We start from the raw sequence: 15,087 nt of genomic DNA, 5'->3' as shown, positions 1-15,087 counted from the left end.
CTTAAATGGCGAATTAAAAGCATAAAAGAAGTTTATTAGCAGGAGCACATCTGATTTCTGACAATTAACAAGAAGTCTCATACAGATGCCTGGTGCTATTTGTTAACACTAAAATGTGTGCCCAGATGGCAACAAGTTTCTCCTCTCACCATTTCTCTAATTCTGCTTTCAGCGCGACCACCGAGGCTGCCGCAGTCACTTCACCGCGCCGCTCCCTCCCTCTCTCTGTCTGCAGCTCAACTTTTCCAGAAACCCCTCACAAATATATGGAACCCTCCATTCCCCGACCTTTTACAAATTACAACTTTTACACACTCACATGCGAAGGCTTGGAGAGGAGCGCTTACCCAGAGACCGAGGAGCGTTCAGCGGCTGCCTGAGTCCAAAGTAGCCGGGTTCCTTCAGTAAGCTTTTGGTCCAAAGCCTCCCGCCCCCCGGGCGCTACGTTTGGAGGAGCAGAGGAACAGAAGCGGGGTTTCTGTGTTTGCGGAGGCCACAGGTAGAGATGTGTCTCCTTGCGCAGCCCGAGCGCATTTCAGGAGGACGATAGAGACGCTGTGCTTCTCAGTTCAGTTCAGCCTGCCGCGCTGTGCGGCGGTCGCTCCGCCAGCTGTAGAGGCTGTAGCCGGGAACGCCGGTGGGAGGAGGAGCAGCGAAAAGCTGAAGCGCAAAGAGTCATGGGAAATGTAGTAGCATCGACGCGGCCCTCAGAACATTTTTGCTATGAATTTTAGTTGGGTTTTTGCCTCCCAATCCAATTTGATTCAGTTCACATCAAATTTATTTATCCAAGAACAGCATATTAAATTAAACAATGCTACATATTAAAAACCGTTGTTTTGTACGTAGGTTTTATAGCAAAGGGTTAATTTGTAAACCCAGTCCTCGGTTGGACCCTTTTGCAGACAGCAAAATTAAAATTAAAGATTTCCGTCACACACAGAGTTTCGCAGAACTTGTGAACTTTTCAATTGTGCTACAGATGAAATTCTTCTAAAGTATGACATGTGTCTGCATTCTGTTTTGAGTTAATACCCTAACCACTTTTTGTTCAAATAATAGCAGAAGGTTTTTTGGGCTATGCCTCTACATGCTTTATAGATCTAAAGCTAGCGACATTTATCTTTGCAAAAAGACTTCAAGCTAAGCCAGATTGGATGAGGAGCATTTTGAATTTTCCTTTTGTTTATCTCGCCACGTGTTCTTTTGGTGTTGGGTCAGGACTTTGATTGGGACATTGCAGCACTTGAAAATGCTTTGATCTATTGCACTGTAGATCTTACTGTATGTTTACGTCATTACCCTGCTGAAAGGTGAACCTCCTTCACCAAGCGAATTGCAACCTCTAAGCTGGTTTTCTTCCAGAATTGCCCTGTATTTAGCTCCATCCATCTTCCCTTTGACTTTGGCCAGCTTCCTTGCCCCTGCTCTCAGCTGTTTCTCTAATAAAAACTTTCCTTGGCCTGCGTAGGTGATTGCTCAGTTGTCAGCTCACTTGGATGGCCCCGTGTTGAACAGTGATTGTACTTTGTGAATTGTTAAAAGTTGGGATCTTGCTTTGCTACTTAACTCTTTCTCAAAGTTCTTCACAAACTGTCTGCCGTGCTCCTTGGTCGTTTTGATGCTGCTTACTCTCTAACAAATCTCTGAGGCCTTCGCAGAACAGATTTATAAAAACTATGTAACTATGAAAATATGAAACTATTTGCTAATTAGATAACTATTGAAGGTGACTGGTGTCATAGTAAATATGGCTGAATCCAGATTCAGATTTAAAGTTTTGAAAATGTTTTCAAAACCATGCATCATTTTCATTATGCACAACTTTGTCAACTTTTATCCAAAATCCCAATAGAAACACAAAGCCTTATGGTTGCAACATGGCAAAATGTGATAAGGAATATTTTTTAAAAAGCACTGATTTGCGTAGATGTTTATTGTATACATTTCTATCTTCTGACCTCTGTCTCAAATATTTATCTATGAAAAGTAAAAGGTAAACACTCCTTCATCCCTACAGAAATTTCACTTTTTAATGCAGTACAAGCCAAGAGGAATTGTGTCTGATTGGATGGTTGATTGCTTGATTTCTATTTTGTTTATTGCACAAAAATTAATGGTGTTGGTAGTAATTGTTGGCTGACAACAATATACACTGTTGGTACTATCCCTATCTTGTCTGGGCTGCTACTGATGTTGTGTGGGCACACTGTATGGTCCCTCATTTTTAGTACTTTGATTGTTTTTTGGTTTTTATGTATTTTTAAAAAAGGTTTTTACTTGCTGTAACATTATTTACCCTTTTGGAACTCAAGTAAACCTGAACCTGATTAACCAGCATTAGCTGGGTTGCATAAAACTTTTCTTCATACAGTTTTTTTTTTTTAAATAGCATACCTGGAGGGATTTTTGCAGATTTTATTTTAAACGCTTATACATGAGAGGTTGCCTCCAGGAACCTGGTAGCTTTTCAATATTTTTCTGGATTTATGCGTTCTATGATTAATGAGGTCCATGTGAAATTACATTACAAAGGGTTAGAGAGAAGGATAAAAAGATTACATATAATTCAGTTTTTTGTGGATGCATACTTGCAGAAAATCCCCTGTGATTCAAAAGAAGCAGACACTTGAGTGATGAATATAATAAAGGCAACACAGCAACATTACAGCAGAGCTCTCCAGGGGTTAGCACCTATTCTGGTTGTGGTATTTCTATGTGAAACGCCTGGGTTCAGGTTATTAATGTCTGCAGTGCAGATGTATTCCTGTTTTAACCTGAAGAGAGAAAAACTACTAGGAAAAGCTGATGTATTTTACAGCAAAACAAAGAGGGAGGGTTGTAACCGTTTTTTCTTTTGCAATAACTCCCAGGAATATCAGTGACACGCACAAGAAGAAAACTGTTTGATGCATTTGCTTCCATTAAAAGCAAATCTTTAAGCTCAGACTGAGACCGTGATGGATGAAATTCTACACCAAGACAATAAGTTGTTTTCCTTTCAGGTCAAACATTCCCTCGTGCATTCATTGTTTCTCAGAAGCCTCTCCCCCACTTTCTTACTGCCTGCGCAAAGAGTACATTTCCTAAACAGCATGCTGTTTGCGTGTGTGTGTGTGTGGTGCATGTGGGGTGTGTAGAGGAAATGCTTCTGCCTTTCAGTAGCCTTATGTCTAAATTTAGAGTACCCCGGCTGTCAGAGGCCAGCTCGGACCGATGGCCGCTCAGGAAAGAGACTTGAGGCGTGTTAAAGTCGGGGACAAATTGTGTAAAGCTGGGCTGTGCTCAACTGAGAATAACACGTTTGCTCCTTGTACGCCCTGAAAAACAAGAGGATCTATAAATATCCCCAAACAGCAAAGAGAGTTTCAGGAAATGTGAATGCAATGGTGAACAATGTTAAATGGGGAGACATGTTGGGTCATCTATCATAAAACAAAATCATTTATGAGAAATGAAAGGTATGATCATCTAAGAGTCATTCTTAGGTCATAGATAAGGTTGAGATTACATTTACTGTAGTCATATGAGGAAAAAGACAACAAAAGGCCAACAATGCAAATCCAAACTTCCAAGGAACCGATTAGTGTGTCTTTTTTAAATCTGTTTGCAGGCAGTGGGTTGTTCATGTCTTTTTGATTATGAGATGTGCATCTATGTCTGTCTGTTTGGAGAGCAGCACCTCCTTTATTGACTCAGTTCCTGACAGACCCCTCTCGCCCCCTCTGTTGCTCGTTTGTCCTCTAATGTGATTCGGTTGTGCCAAAAGGAGATGACAGCAGCAAAGAGTCTCAGTTGGTTTGCCTCTGGGCTTTCCTTTAATGGGTTTTGGCGTATAACCAGGGACAAAACTTTGCTTTTTCCATCAGTATCATTTTGTATTTTAAATCAACATTTTGCCCAAATAATGCTGAAAAAACATTGACAGAGAGCTCAAATGCAAAATGGAAAAGTCTGGATGCAAAATCAATTATACGTTTTAAAAATTATAGGTCTGGGTAAGAAGAAAACAGTTTTAAAAAAAAATACTTCCAATTTTTTTTTGTTGAGCACTGCACCTCATTGGCCACCCCTTCCTTGTGGTTTTTAAAGCTCTCTTTAAAACTAAGTGAATATTTTCTAAATTAAACTAAGTATGTATTCAATTAGTGCTTGTTGCATATGCATGACTTGGAGCAGCAACAGCAAAAGCATCGTCTGCTCTAAGTTTCTGCTTGGATTTAAGTACGAAGCTGCTGGTTGTATAAGGGATAAATAAATGCACTCTCTGCCAGTGTTTACTTTGCAAATTGTGAGTTATAATAGAATTGAGAAAAGTCTTTAGGAACTGAACTGTAAAGATGCAGATTGATTTAAATTGATTGTATGTGGAAGACAAAATTAGCTTTCTACTGAAATCATCAGTATCATCAATGATATAAACCACATTTGTCTTTATTGAATTTGGATTTGTGCAGTGAAAATGGATGAGCTGAAATAAGTAAAAAATAAAATCAAACAAACTTGAATTTGAACTACTTTGAAAAACTTTACAAACTCTGTGAGATATTACAGCCATAAACTATTAATATTGAGTCAGGTACTGCTGTCAGTCTTTTGAGATTGTTGTTATGGTTCAAAGGCCACTGAAAAACTCACCATATATATATATATATATATATATATCTATATCTATATATATATATATATATATATATAGATAGATAGATATATATATCTATCTATCTATATATATATATATAAACCTAAAAGACTGATTCATTTAATTCAAATTATTATTATATTATATTATATTATATTATATTATATTATATTATATTATATTATATTATATTATATTATATTTATAGACCCAAAGAGGGAAATATTCACTTTGGATTATTCCCCATCCTCTGCCGCCCTCTAGTGGGTTCAACTAGAAGCTTCACTTCCTGTCGAGGTAGGAGGTCACCATTCCAGAAAACATGGCGGCCACCAGTAAAAGTACCGTGTTATTGAAAGCTGTGAAGAAAATAACCATCCAGTTCTGTCCGTTCGAGTCCAATGTCCGCTCAACAAGGTGAGGAACCTTCTCTCAGCTTTACTGTTGTGTTATAAAGCCGCAGTTTTACAAATGTTGTGTAATAATGGCAGGGTTGTTGTTGTTAGTGAGAAAATAGCAGATACTAACGAAGACCACCCATCAAGAACCAGGATTTGCCTATCGCTGTTCTAAAGGGTTAAAAAGCTGAAGCTGTCCTTTTTATTAATTGTTTAATGCACCTGCATATCGCTGGTTGTTCACAGTCAAGAGCTCGAAAGCAAAATGCTTATTGCTCAGCTGTAAAATTCAAGACATGAAGTGACTTCTCAAAGATAAAGTTTGTCCTTTCAATAGATGTAATAAGTAAGTCTAGATTTCTTGTATAGTTTTTCCACATTCAATTTTTCTTTCCTTAGTAGTTAAAAAAAAGTCTCCTATTACCTGATGGGGTTTCTCTAAAACCACTCTTATTAGGCTCAGAGGAAATAGTTAGCATGAAACATTCAGATTTTATTATTAATGATTATTCCTCCTCTTATGTTTATAATTGTTTTTTGTTTTAAAATTGAGGCCAGTGTTGAACCAGTGTCAGTGCAGCATGTCTCTGTCATTTATGGGATTGACTTCGTTTATCAACTAACATACAGTTAAGGTTTAATGCACCAGAGTAAGAACAATTTGTACATGTAGTCTTGATGTGGAGGACTCAAAGACCCCGATGCCTGCTTGTCTTTTCAGAGAGTTTCTGGCTCTGGTGGGTTCAGAGAAGGTCCGCTCCACCAACACGAACTGTGAGGTGATTTCTGTGGTGAAACATGACAAGTCGGAACCAGTAATCGACGTAACATATGGTGAGAAATCGGGCCATGTGCAGCTTAGCTGTTTTTTCCAATGAGTACCAGTTGAATCTTAATGGGATCTGATCTGTTGGGTCATGTTCTACTGCTCAACAGAAGGAACATCATAGGAGATTCAGTGTCTAATAAGTTATGATTATATTGTCTAAATGTACATAGACATGTTAATAAACTTTAACAGTTTAAACTGCCCAGTTCAGATGATTGTAGCACAAGAAGACAAAGACGATTTATATTCAGTAACATAGAATTTAATTAAGTTAAAATCAGTCCAGTTTATTCCACAACAACATAATCATATAATACAGTTAAAGTGGATCATTTAATGCCATTTGTTATAAAGTTATTTACATAACAAAGTCCAGCCCTTTGCATTGACCTTGACTTTGCAGCATTGCTTCATCGTGAACAAGCATGTGGTGACAGTGGAGAGGAAACTCTCCCCTTTAACAGGAAGAGCTGAAAGCAAACTGGCCTATTGGGAACACATGGAGCAAATACATATTATATTTAAGAAGAAGAGTTAGAGTTATTTCATGTATTTCATGGACAACCAATGCAGAGAAGCTAAAATTTGAGAAATCCTTACTGATCTTCATCAGAACTCTCGCTGGAGCATTTTGGATCACAATGAAGGCTTCCTAGTGACGTAGAGCTTCAGTAATTCAGCTTCCAAACAACAAATGCATAGAAAGAAACGTTCAAACATATTTCTAGTTTTAGCAGTACTGCAAAGGTAGAATTTGTTGTCTCCACCCATTAACTAATGAAGTCTGAATTTTATGCTTTATGCTCAACGAGTTGAGGGATGAGGATTGCTGTGTGATTGGAGTTGTGGTGTAAAATCTGCTTGTAGAATACAGTCATATAGAAAAATGTGGACAGCCAATGAAATGTTCAGTTCTTTTGGAAGAAAGGCTCATATATTGAATCCCTGACCTCTTTATTTTATCCTGTAAACAAAGCTCTTATAAACCACAAAAAAACCATCGTCCTCATTATTATAAAATCACCAAACACATTTTCTTAGCTAATAAAAAAGTTATTAGGACATCCTAATCCCTAACAGCTAGTGAATCCCTTCCCACTTTGGTTGAAAGGGAAAGTCTGAGGAAAGTTTAACAAGTTCTGAAGTCCTGGTCTCTGTCTACATTCTGTCTGGTGAACTTCAGTTTGTCCTTCATGGTAGAGAGTAAATGTTTCCTCTTTGCTCACCTCCCTTGAAAACTGAACTCTTCTGTCTTTTTGGTTGGAGAGGCATGCAACAACAGCATTAAGACTCTGTTCTATATTTTGTGACGACATTTTATTTTTTTTTAGAGACTTCTTTTCAACAACCTTCAACCTTCTCTCCGCGAGAGCTTCCTTGGACTGCCGGTTTTAAACGACCTTCACTTGTGGATCGTTTTCCGTAGTGTGAAGCAGCAGATTTATGCCCGTTTGTAACTTTTTTTTTCCATCCACGTTTTACCTCATTTACTTCCTGATGGTTTGATTAGCGTGAGCTACAGCACGTTTCTGCCCCACAGTACACAAATATTTGGCGTAGGTCAGCAGAGTCTCTTTGTGGTACTTGACATTTGCTCAGAGTTAACTTTCCCTGTGTTTCACTCCTCACACAGAGCCGCCTCCTCTGAGTCATCTCATTGTGTCTTCTGTTTTTTTTGTAACCACAGTGGACGGAGAGAGGCTGGTGATGAAGGGGGAATGGTTGACTTGCCGTGAGATGCTGAGCGCGTTTCAGTCCCGCTGCAAAGACAAGGACCCGCAGATCAAAGCCGGAGCCAAGAAATGACCACCTGTTTGAATTTGCTTGTATTTATATGTGTGTGTAATCTTGGAAATGTACAATAAAACAATATGTCTAGCTAAATATGACTCCTTTTGTAAGTTATATAGAATTGTTTAACACTCGTTGTGAATTTTGTTTTAACTCAATACTTTTTTGTAAGCGACAAACCAATCAGTTAAAATTGTTTTGCGTAACAAAGCTGGCTATAATAAGTACAGAGTCAGTTGAATCTAACATTTTGTTAGACACAGCTGGACTTTTATGAAATTAAGCAAAAAAAAATTAAAGCAGTCCAAGTGACATAAATATAAGATCAAGTTAACCATTTTCAATAGATTTTTTAATGTATTTGCATGAATGTTCATCCATTTGTCATTTCATCCATCCGCCTGTCCATCCATTGATGAATTTGTTTGTATGTTTGTCCTTTACCTCACAGTTATCAGCTAATACTCCAGATTAATATGTCTTGGCGCTGGTCATTCAGATTGCAATGCACAAATAAGCAAACATGAATGACATTTTCCCTGGTGGTGACTTTACTTCCCACTAAGCTTTTGAAACACATTTTTGCTTCTTAATGTGAGCCTCTCTCTCACTCTCATTCATCACCTGTATCTTGTTTGTTTGATTTCTCCACACCTGTTTTCTGGTAGTCAGTATTGGCCTAATATGAGTGAGCAGGTATTATTCCTCACTTTAAGATTCTCACGTTATTGGCTCTAGTTTGGAGTCACTTCAGATTAACTTCAATCATGTTATTGAATTCATGCTGTATCATTAAATTCTTGAACTGTTGAGTTCTTTAAGATTTTTTTTTATACATTCAGATCCTTCTGCAATAGATTCAAACATAGGACAAAAAAAGAAAAAAATGTTAAAAACCCAATTACGGTAAAAAAAAATATAAAAAAATACAGATTTAAAAAACAGCATTGTAAGTAAAAGGTTAGGATTATCGGAGGCGGGACTTAAATTATTTAAATATCTGACTTGTGTTGTGACATAGAGGGATGCGATTGGCTTCACGTGCGTTTACGGGGCAGGAAAAAAAAGCGAGCTGGCCCTTTAAAAGCACTCACTGCCTGACCAGTTCAACATACTGGTCAGAGAAAGTTACGATTTGCTGTGGAGGATAATCACACCAAAGACTGCGACAATGGTTGACCAGTTTGTGGGAACATGGAAGATGATTTCCAGTGAGAACTTTGACGACTACATGAAGGCACTGGGTGAGCCCTTATTAAATTAAGAAAAGTAGGTTCTTTATGAATTCTGAAGTCGCTGAATTTCCCCGAAATTTTATTCATATTTATTCTTCCGTGCTGCAGGTGTGGGGTTTGCCACCCGGCAGGTGGGGAACCGAACCAAGCCCAACTTCGTGATGAGCTTGGATGATCAGGGGATGATCTGTATGAAATCTCAGAGCGCCTTCAAAACTACCGAGGTCAAATTCAAGCTTAACGAGCCTTTCGATGAGACAACTGCTGATGACCGGAAGACCAGGGTTAGTTTGTTGGGTCTTAATGATTTCAACATTTGGAAGGAGTCGCAACTTTCAGGTTTCTTTAATTTTTGTTTTAAACCTCAATGCTGGAGTTTAACGGTGTCCCTCGCTCCTCTTCTCCTCCCTGCAGACTGTGGTTAGTCTGGACAACGGCAAGCTTATTCAGAAACAGAGTTGGGATGGTAAAGAAACGAACATCGAAAGGGAGATCTCTGATGGCAAACTCGTGGCGGTAAGTGTCTGTTTTTTTTTTTTTTTTTTAATGCCAATGAAGACCTGCCTTAATACTTCAAACTGCATGTTGTAGAGAAATGATGTCCAATGACTAAAGTTGTAAGATAGGATTTGCTTTTTATATTCTTGGATGATGTGGAAGAGCTGAGGGGTTCCTTTTGGAAGTCTTGAGTCACACTATAGAAGCAGAAAACTGAATCTAATTTTGCTTTCATTTCTGTTTCCATGTATATTAAGGGCAGGATTGGCTCAGCTAGTCTTCTAGTATTGTGAAAAGGCAAAAACTGAATTTTAACAAGCTATTTTTCCCCCCTTAAAATGCTGACATGAGATCAATTTTACCACACAAAATAAGCATAGTAATAGAAATTCATACTAAATCTTGTTTTCCCTCACTCTCTCCCTTGGCATTGCCTCCTGCATAACTTTCTAAAGACTTCCTCCAGATAACCTGTCTGCATTCTCTCCACAGAAATGCACAATGGGAGATGTTGTGGCTGTGAGGACGTACGTGAAGGAGTGATGATGCTGGATGACCGGCTCAGTTCAATGAGCATGCTCCCAAACTGAAATGGCATGTTCTGCTCCCTGTACAATTGTTGCCAAAGTCTGCTTTTTGTATCTTGTTGCCCTCATCTTGACACCATCATGGGGTTTTGTTTGAAACTCTTGTGGTGGATTTTGTGAATAAAAGCTTGAGAATTTGTCAAATATCTGACTTTTTTTTTTGTCAAGTCTTAATCAAGGTCGCGTTCTAAGATGTTCAAATGCTGGGGAATGTTTAAATGGATGTTCTCTGACTTCCAGATTTATCTAATGAGCTGGCTTCAAGTCCAAAAGCTGTTTCCACATGCTCAAGGCTTATGAAACTTTTTTTTTTTTTTTTTTTTCCTTTAAAGGTCAAAACTTTGAGCCATCCTGCATGGATGCCAGGGAATGTGAACTCTTTTTAGATGGTGTGTGGGGATTTATTTTTGGGGGGGGGCTGAACATTTCCCATTTCTAAATTACTGGCAGCTGTATGGTGCACAAGAGCATTCTGGGTATCCTTCCCTCCCTTGTTTACAAGTGGCGACAACCACTTTCCCATGACAGGAAAGGCAAGCCGATGGTACTGATTGAACCTGACGACTAAAACAGCTGAACCTGGACCTGTGGGACGGCACTCATTTTGGACAATAGACTTGGCAGCTGTGGAGGACATGCAACGTTTGACCTTCTGGGGAAGAGGCCAACTGAACAGGAATGTAATGGACTGTTGGTGAAGGTCAATGTGCTGAAGTTTGTTTACTAAATCCCTGTTTTCTACCCATCAAAACATTTTACTTCAGGTTAATCACCTTTCCTTGGTTCACAGTGATACAAATTCATTAACCCTGTATGGATGTTACATCCTGCAGTTTTACGGTATTAGAAATTCTGTTGAATGAATTTTATCATTGCGGAGAGAGGGAAATGGTTTGTTGGGCATTTAAGGATGGGAGGTTTTTGTCTCTGGATCAGGTTTTACTAATGAATATACATAAAAACAGCAAATATTTTAACCTATCCAAATAGGTCTAGAAATTGAGAAATATAAATGATCTTAAAACAGATTTTTCTATTTAGATATGCACATATTCTGAATGTCTGACTTCATAAAGGAATTTGACAGATTGATATTTCAATCTAACTCAAGATGCATTTTATGTGTCTTAAAATGAAACAGCTATGGGGAAAAAAACCCCCTGAGCAAAGTTGGGGCAGAAAACTGTTATCTCTTTATTCATTTAAAAAATACAGTCCGAAAGGATTCATCAATATAATTAACAAAACTTGATTTTATGCAAACATTTTTCCTTACAGCAGATAATGTGCATTTCAAAACTCTATTTAAGGAGATTTGAAATGAAAAATCTATAGGAAATCCATTAGATTAATGTATTTTTTTAAATCTAACCATTTTTTAACATGTAAATTTGACATTATACCGTTTCTCACTCCAAGAAACTTCTCTAACTTCCTCCCTATGCAACAAGAAGCTCTGTTTTTAATTTTGCTCCTCTTCCGTAATGATTCACAAATACTACACAGAGTTAAACAGTAGAATCTGGACAAACAAAACCCAAGCATGGCAAGCTGAATTCAAGTTTGTCTTTGTTGGAAATAACATAAGATTCAAGTGAAAGAATGTGAAAGGAATACCATTTCATTGCTTTAGCCTGAAGCCAGCTAACAGCAAACTGACTATGTTATGCAATAATTTCATCTCTTTTCATAGTTATTTTCCCCCAGCCTGATATGATTCTTTAATGGTGCAATCCCATAATTACAACTCTCCTAACCCTCATACTGACCAGCTGCATTCACGCTAAAAAGCAGCTGTATGTTCTGCATGTCCTTTGTTGTTCATTGCTTTACATACCAGAAAATTAATTGAGTAGTTTATCTTCCCAGTGGACCAGTTTAAGATGGTAACGCCTTTAACTAATATTACCTCTAAAGGTACAAGAATAATGGATCGTAATCTTTTATTCTCTGCTTTTATCTTGATTTGATTGCTGATCATGAGGTAAGAGTGTTCTGTGTGCACAATCTGAAAGCCAAAAGGCACATCTGTTATGTATTGACTTACAGGTGCACTGCTTGAAAGTCAACAAGGCGTCCCTGTGTCTTTGTTTGGACAACTGCAGGGAACAGGGCGGATCTCCACCTCGAAGTCTATTTTTCCCAGACATCTTCCACCGCTGTTAACACGGCTTTTCCTGATCAGCTGGAGGCGGACAGCGTTTTAAAACATGCATGGATCGAGCAACACAACACAGGGCACTACTGAAATGAAAGATGGAGCATGAGAGATGAAAGCTTTCCCCAAGTCATAGCAGCAAATGTAGGGACCAAAAAGTACTCTGGTCAGATGAAGCCAAAATCTTTTGACTTTTATGCAAAACAGAATTTGTTTAGGAAAAATTATTCTACGCCCGTCCTGACTGGGAAACACGGTGGAGGCAAATTCATGCTCTGGGGATGCTTTTCTTCAGAAGGGACAGAAAAGCTGCTCATAGCTGATAGGAAGATGGATGTGACCCCTAACAAACTTCTTTGGTAGGGGTCACAAAATGTAGAGCTACAATAGAATGACTTAGGTCAAAGCATGTTAATGTGTTAAAATGGCTCAAAGTCTAGATCTAAATTTAATTCAGAATCTGTAACAGGACTTGAAAAGGAAGTTCACCGACTGGTCCTTCACTTGAACTTCTTTAAAAAAAAAAAATTAGCAACAATTTCAATCTCTAGGTGTAAGATGGTAATAGAGATCTTTGCCAAACAAGCTGGAGCTGCATTTGTAGCTAAAGGTGCAAAAAGGTTTGAAATTCATGTATCTTTTTTTTTTTTTTTTTACACAATCATCAACAACCTTTTGTTGGTCTGATGCATAAAATCCCATTAAAGTACATGGAAATTTGTAGCTGTAATGTGGAAAAAACTTGGGAAAAAGTTATAGGAGAACCTTGCGTGTATTTTTGTGAAGCTCTGTAAATACAGCCTGGGCAGGACTATTATGGAGCTTCTCCAACTCTAATTTTGGCCTCTGATATGTGGAACAAATTAAAACCTAAAGATCTCAAGTTAACTTGCATATGTTCTCACGCCTGACAGAACGTTGCATCTGGCTGACACCGGGTTTGCTTTGTGTCATGAGAAAGACAGCAGGTCTGGGACTTCAGAGGAATTAACTCATATCCTTTGCATAACATCTGGAAAGCTCCACTTGAGTTTCAATGTTGACACCCTTCCTCTGCTTGTCCTCAGTCTAAACTCAGCCTTACACAAACACCTTTAAAGTGCAAGTGGTTCAACAAGGCTATAAATCTGTAAAATACCCTAAGAGCCTCAAGTCTATGACCTACACATTGTGTTAGATAGCAAGTGGATCTTAAAAGCTTAAATACATTCACATGGTTTGTTACTGAGAATGAGTGGCATGTCTTATCAAATATTTCTCTACTTTATCTTCAGAAGTGAATTTCTGGGGAGCGTTTTGTGAAACGGGGATGCATGGTGCTTTGATGGTTTAAAGAAAGAGACAAAATCAGGGTCAAAAGGTTCCTGTTTGTTTTTACATCAGAAGCAACATTCAAGATAGTGAAGTAGATTGGCAAGATAAATATAAAAAGCAAAAGATCCATTACTTTTGTTGTGTGGCTTTGATGTTGGATTGAGGAAATCACCACCGAATAAACAACTTTTTCACGATTTTCGTCTCACATGTGTGGTGAAATCTGACTTAGAGATAATACAACTTTTCTTGGCTAGAAACTCTCACTGCTCTTGACTTTAGTCACACTAATGAAATCTTATTTGCACTTGACAGCACAAATCCATTTTCATTTGTCGTTTTTCCAACATTCTTCATGGAGCATTTCTCATGCAGTGGAGTTAGCTGTGAGGTTAACTTCTGAAAAGATTTTCTTAGATTTTCCCCTAATGCCTCGATATTCACTAAAAACACATTAGTTTCATCTTGACTCCTCTCTGCAGGAAAGAAAATGGCTCCTGGGTTGATCTGAGATCTGTCTCCAGAGAAACCAAACAGAAATGAGTTATGTGTGTGGAGGCCCCACAGAACCGAGGGGGAGCCTGGCTGCCGTGCAACAAGATTTCCCCTCAGTGATCCCTGCAATGCAGTCATACAGAAGGCTGAATTCTGATTTCATCAATTAGTGTCTGAGCATTTTGCAAGCTGTGCCCTGTGGCTATACTTGGAATTGCCCTCTGCATTGACTCATTGAAAATCTGTGTCCTACGGTTGTGAAATTGGTCAAAGTTGTGCAGCTGCAGTGATGTGATTTTTTTTTTTACTATTGCCTAAAAGCATGCAGGTTAGCAGCTTGAGTAATGTCTAACTAGAATATATTTTTTTTATTTCTGAACTCTTCCAGACTTAAAACATTAGTATTGTTGTTTCTAAATGAATATGAACTTGTGTTCTTTGCATTATTTGAGGTCTGAAAGCTCTGCATCGTTTCTGTTATTTTGACCGTTTCTCATTTTCTGCAAATAAATACTAAATCTTTGCTTGGAATTTCATAGACATGTTGTCAGTAGTTCATAGAATAAAAGAACAATGTTCATTGTACTCACACATATAAATATAAAAAGAAAAATCAGAGAAACTGGTAAATTTAGGGAGTCTCTTAATTTTTTTCCAGATCTGTATATAGATTTAAATAACTTAGAACTATCAGCATAACAACACAAATATGTCCAATATCTACCAAAAAAGTTGATGTGTCCCTCTAGAAAGAGTATGTAAACTACTAGTTTGCATGCTAATTGTCATGAAGTGCGGGTGTGAGGTGGTGAGGTAGAGGCAGCGGACCCAGGTATGAGGAATATGGTGATTTTAATGAAGAAGCACAGTCCATACAACAAACAGCAGGCACATGGAAACACAGACGACGAAGAAGCTAACATTGACGAGGACCCGACGAGGAACAAGGAACACAGGTGGAGTTAAATACACGGGAGGGTAATCACAGAACGAGACACACCTGGGAACAATCAAGGGGAGGACAGGACAACGAAGAGACTTAAGGACACAGAGAACTCTAAATAAACACAGAAAACACAGAACCTGACACTAATTAGAGGCAAATTTTATCAAGATGGCCACTGTTAAAGAGGTGGAGCT

At 38.3% G+C, this 15,087-nt stretch overlaps 3 protein-coding genes across 5 annotated transcripts in view; 2 read left to right on the top strand and 1 right to left on the bottom strand.

The window, feature by feature from the left end:
- The window catches only part of pag1 (phosphoprotein membrane anchor with glycosphingolipid microdomains 1), a 60,494-nt gene extending 59,874 nt beyond the window's left edge, over nucleotides 1-620 (bottom strand). For 2 of the 3 annotated variants that reach the window (XM_032581056.1, XM_032581058.1), the window contains exon 1: nucleotides 348-620. The gene's annotated coding sequence lies outside the window, so the exon portion shown is untranslated. Of the gene's footprint in view, nucleotides 1-319 lie in introns of all 3 variants that reach the window. The other variant, XM_032581057.1, reaches the window with a different exon arrangement.
- Nucleotides 621-4,945: 4,325 nt separating this feature from the next.
- On the top strand, nucleotides 4,946-7,753 carry mrpl53 (mitochondrial ribosomal protein L53). Its single transcript, XM_032581831.1, has 3 exons — nucleotides 4,946-5,059; nucleotides 5,762-5,874; nucleotides 7,557-7,753. Exons 1-3 carry the CDS (start codon nucleotides 4,965-4,967, stop codon nucleotides 7,673-7,675), a joined length of 327 nt encoding a protein of 108 aa, XP_032437722.1. The 5' UTR covers nucleotides 4,946-4,964; the 3' UTR covers nucleotides 7,676-7,753.
- Nucleotides 7,754-8,747: 994 nt separating this feature from the next.
- Nucleotides 8,748-10,124, top strand: LOC116731935 (fatty acid-binding protein, heart-like). The gene is made up of 4 exons (XM_032581830.1): nucleotides 8,748-8,904; nucleotides 9,004-9,179; nucleotides 9,310-9,411; nucleotides 9,886-10,124. The coding sequence occupies exons 1-4, from the start codon at nucleotides 8,832-8,834 to the stop codon at nucleotides 9,934-9,936; spliced, it is 402 nt and encodes a 133-aa protein (XP_032437721.1). The 5' UTR covers nucleotides 8,748-8,831; the 3' UTR covers nucleotides 9,937-10,124.
- The last annotated feature ends 4,963 nt before the right edge of the window (nucleotides 10,125-15,087 follow it).

This window comes from Xiphophorus hellerii, chromosome 13 (assembly GCF_003331165.1).
Source record: "Xiphophorus hellerii strain 12219 chromosome 13, Xiphophorus_hellerii-4.1, whole genome shotgun sequence".
In the NCBI taxonomy this organism is placed as follows: domain Eukaryota; kingdom Metazoa; phylum Chordata; class Actinopteri; order Cyprinodontiformes; family Poeciliidae; genus Xiphophorus; species Xiphophorus hellerii.
This window is presented reverse-complemented; position numbering and strand designations above follow the sequence as displayed.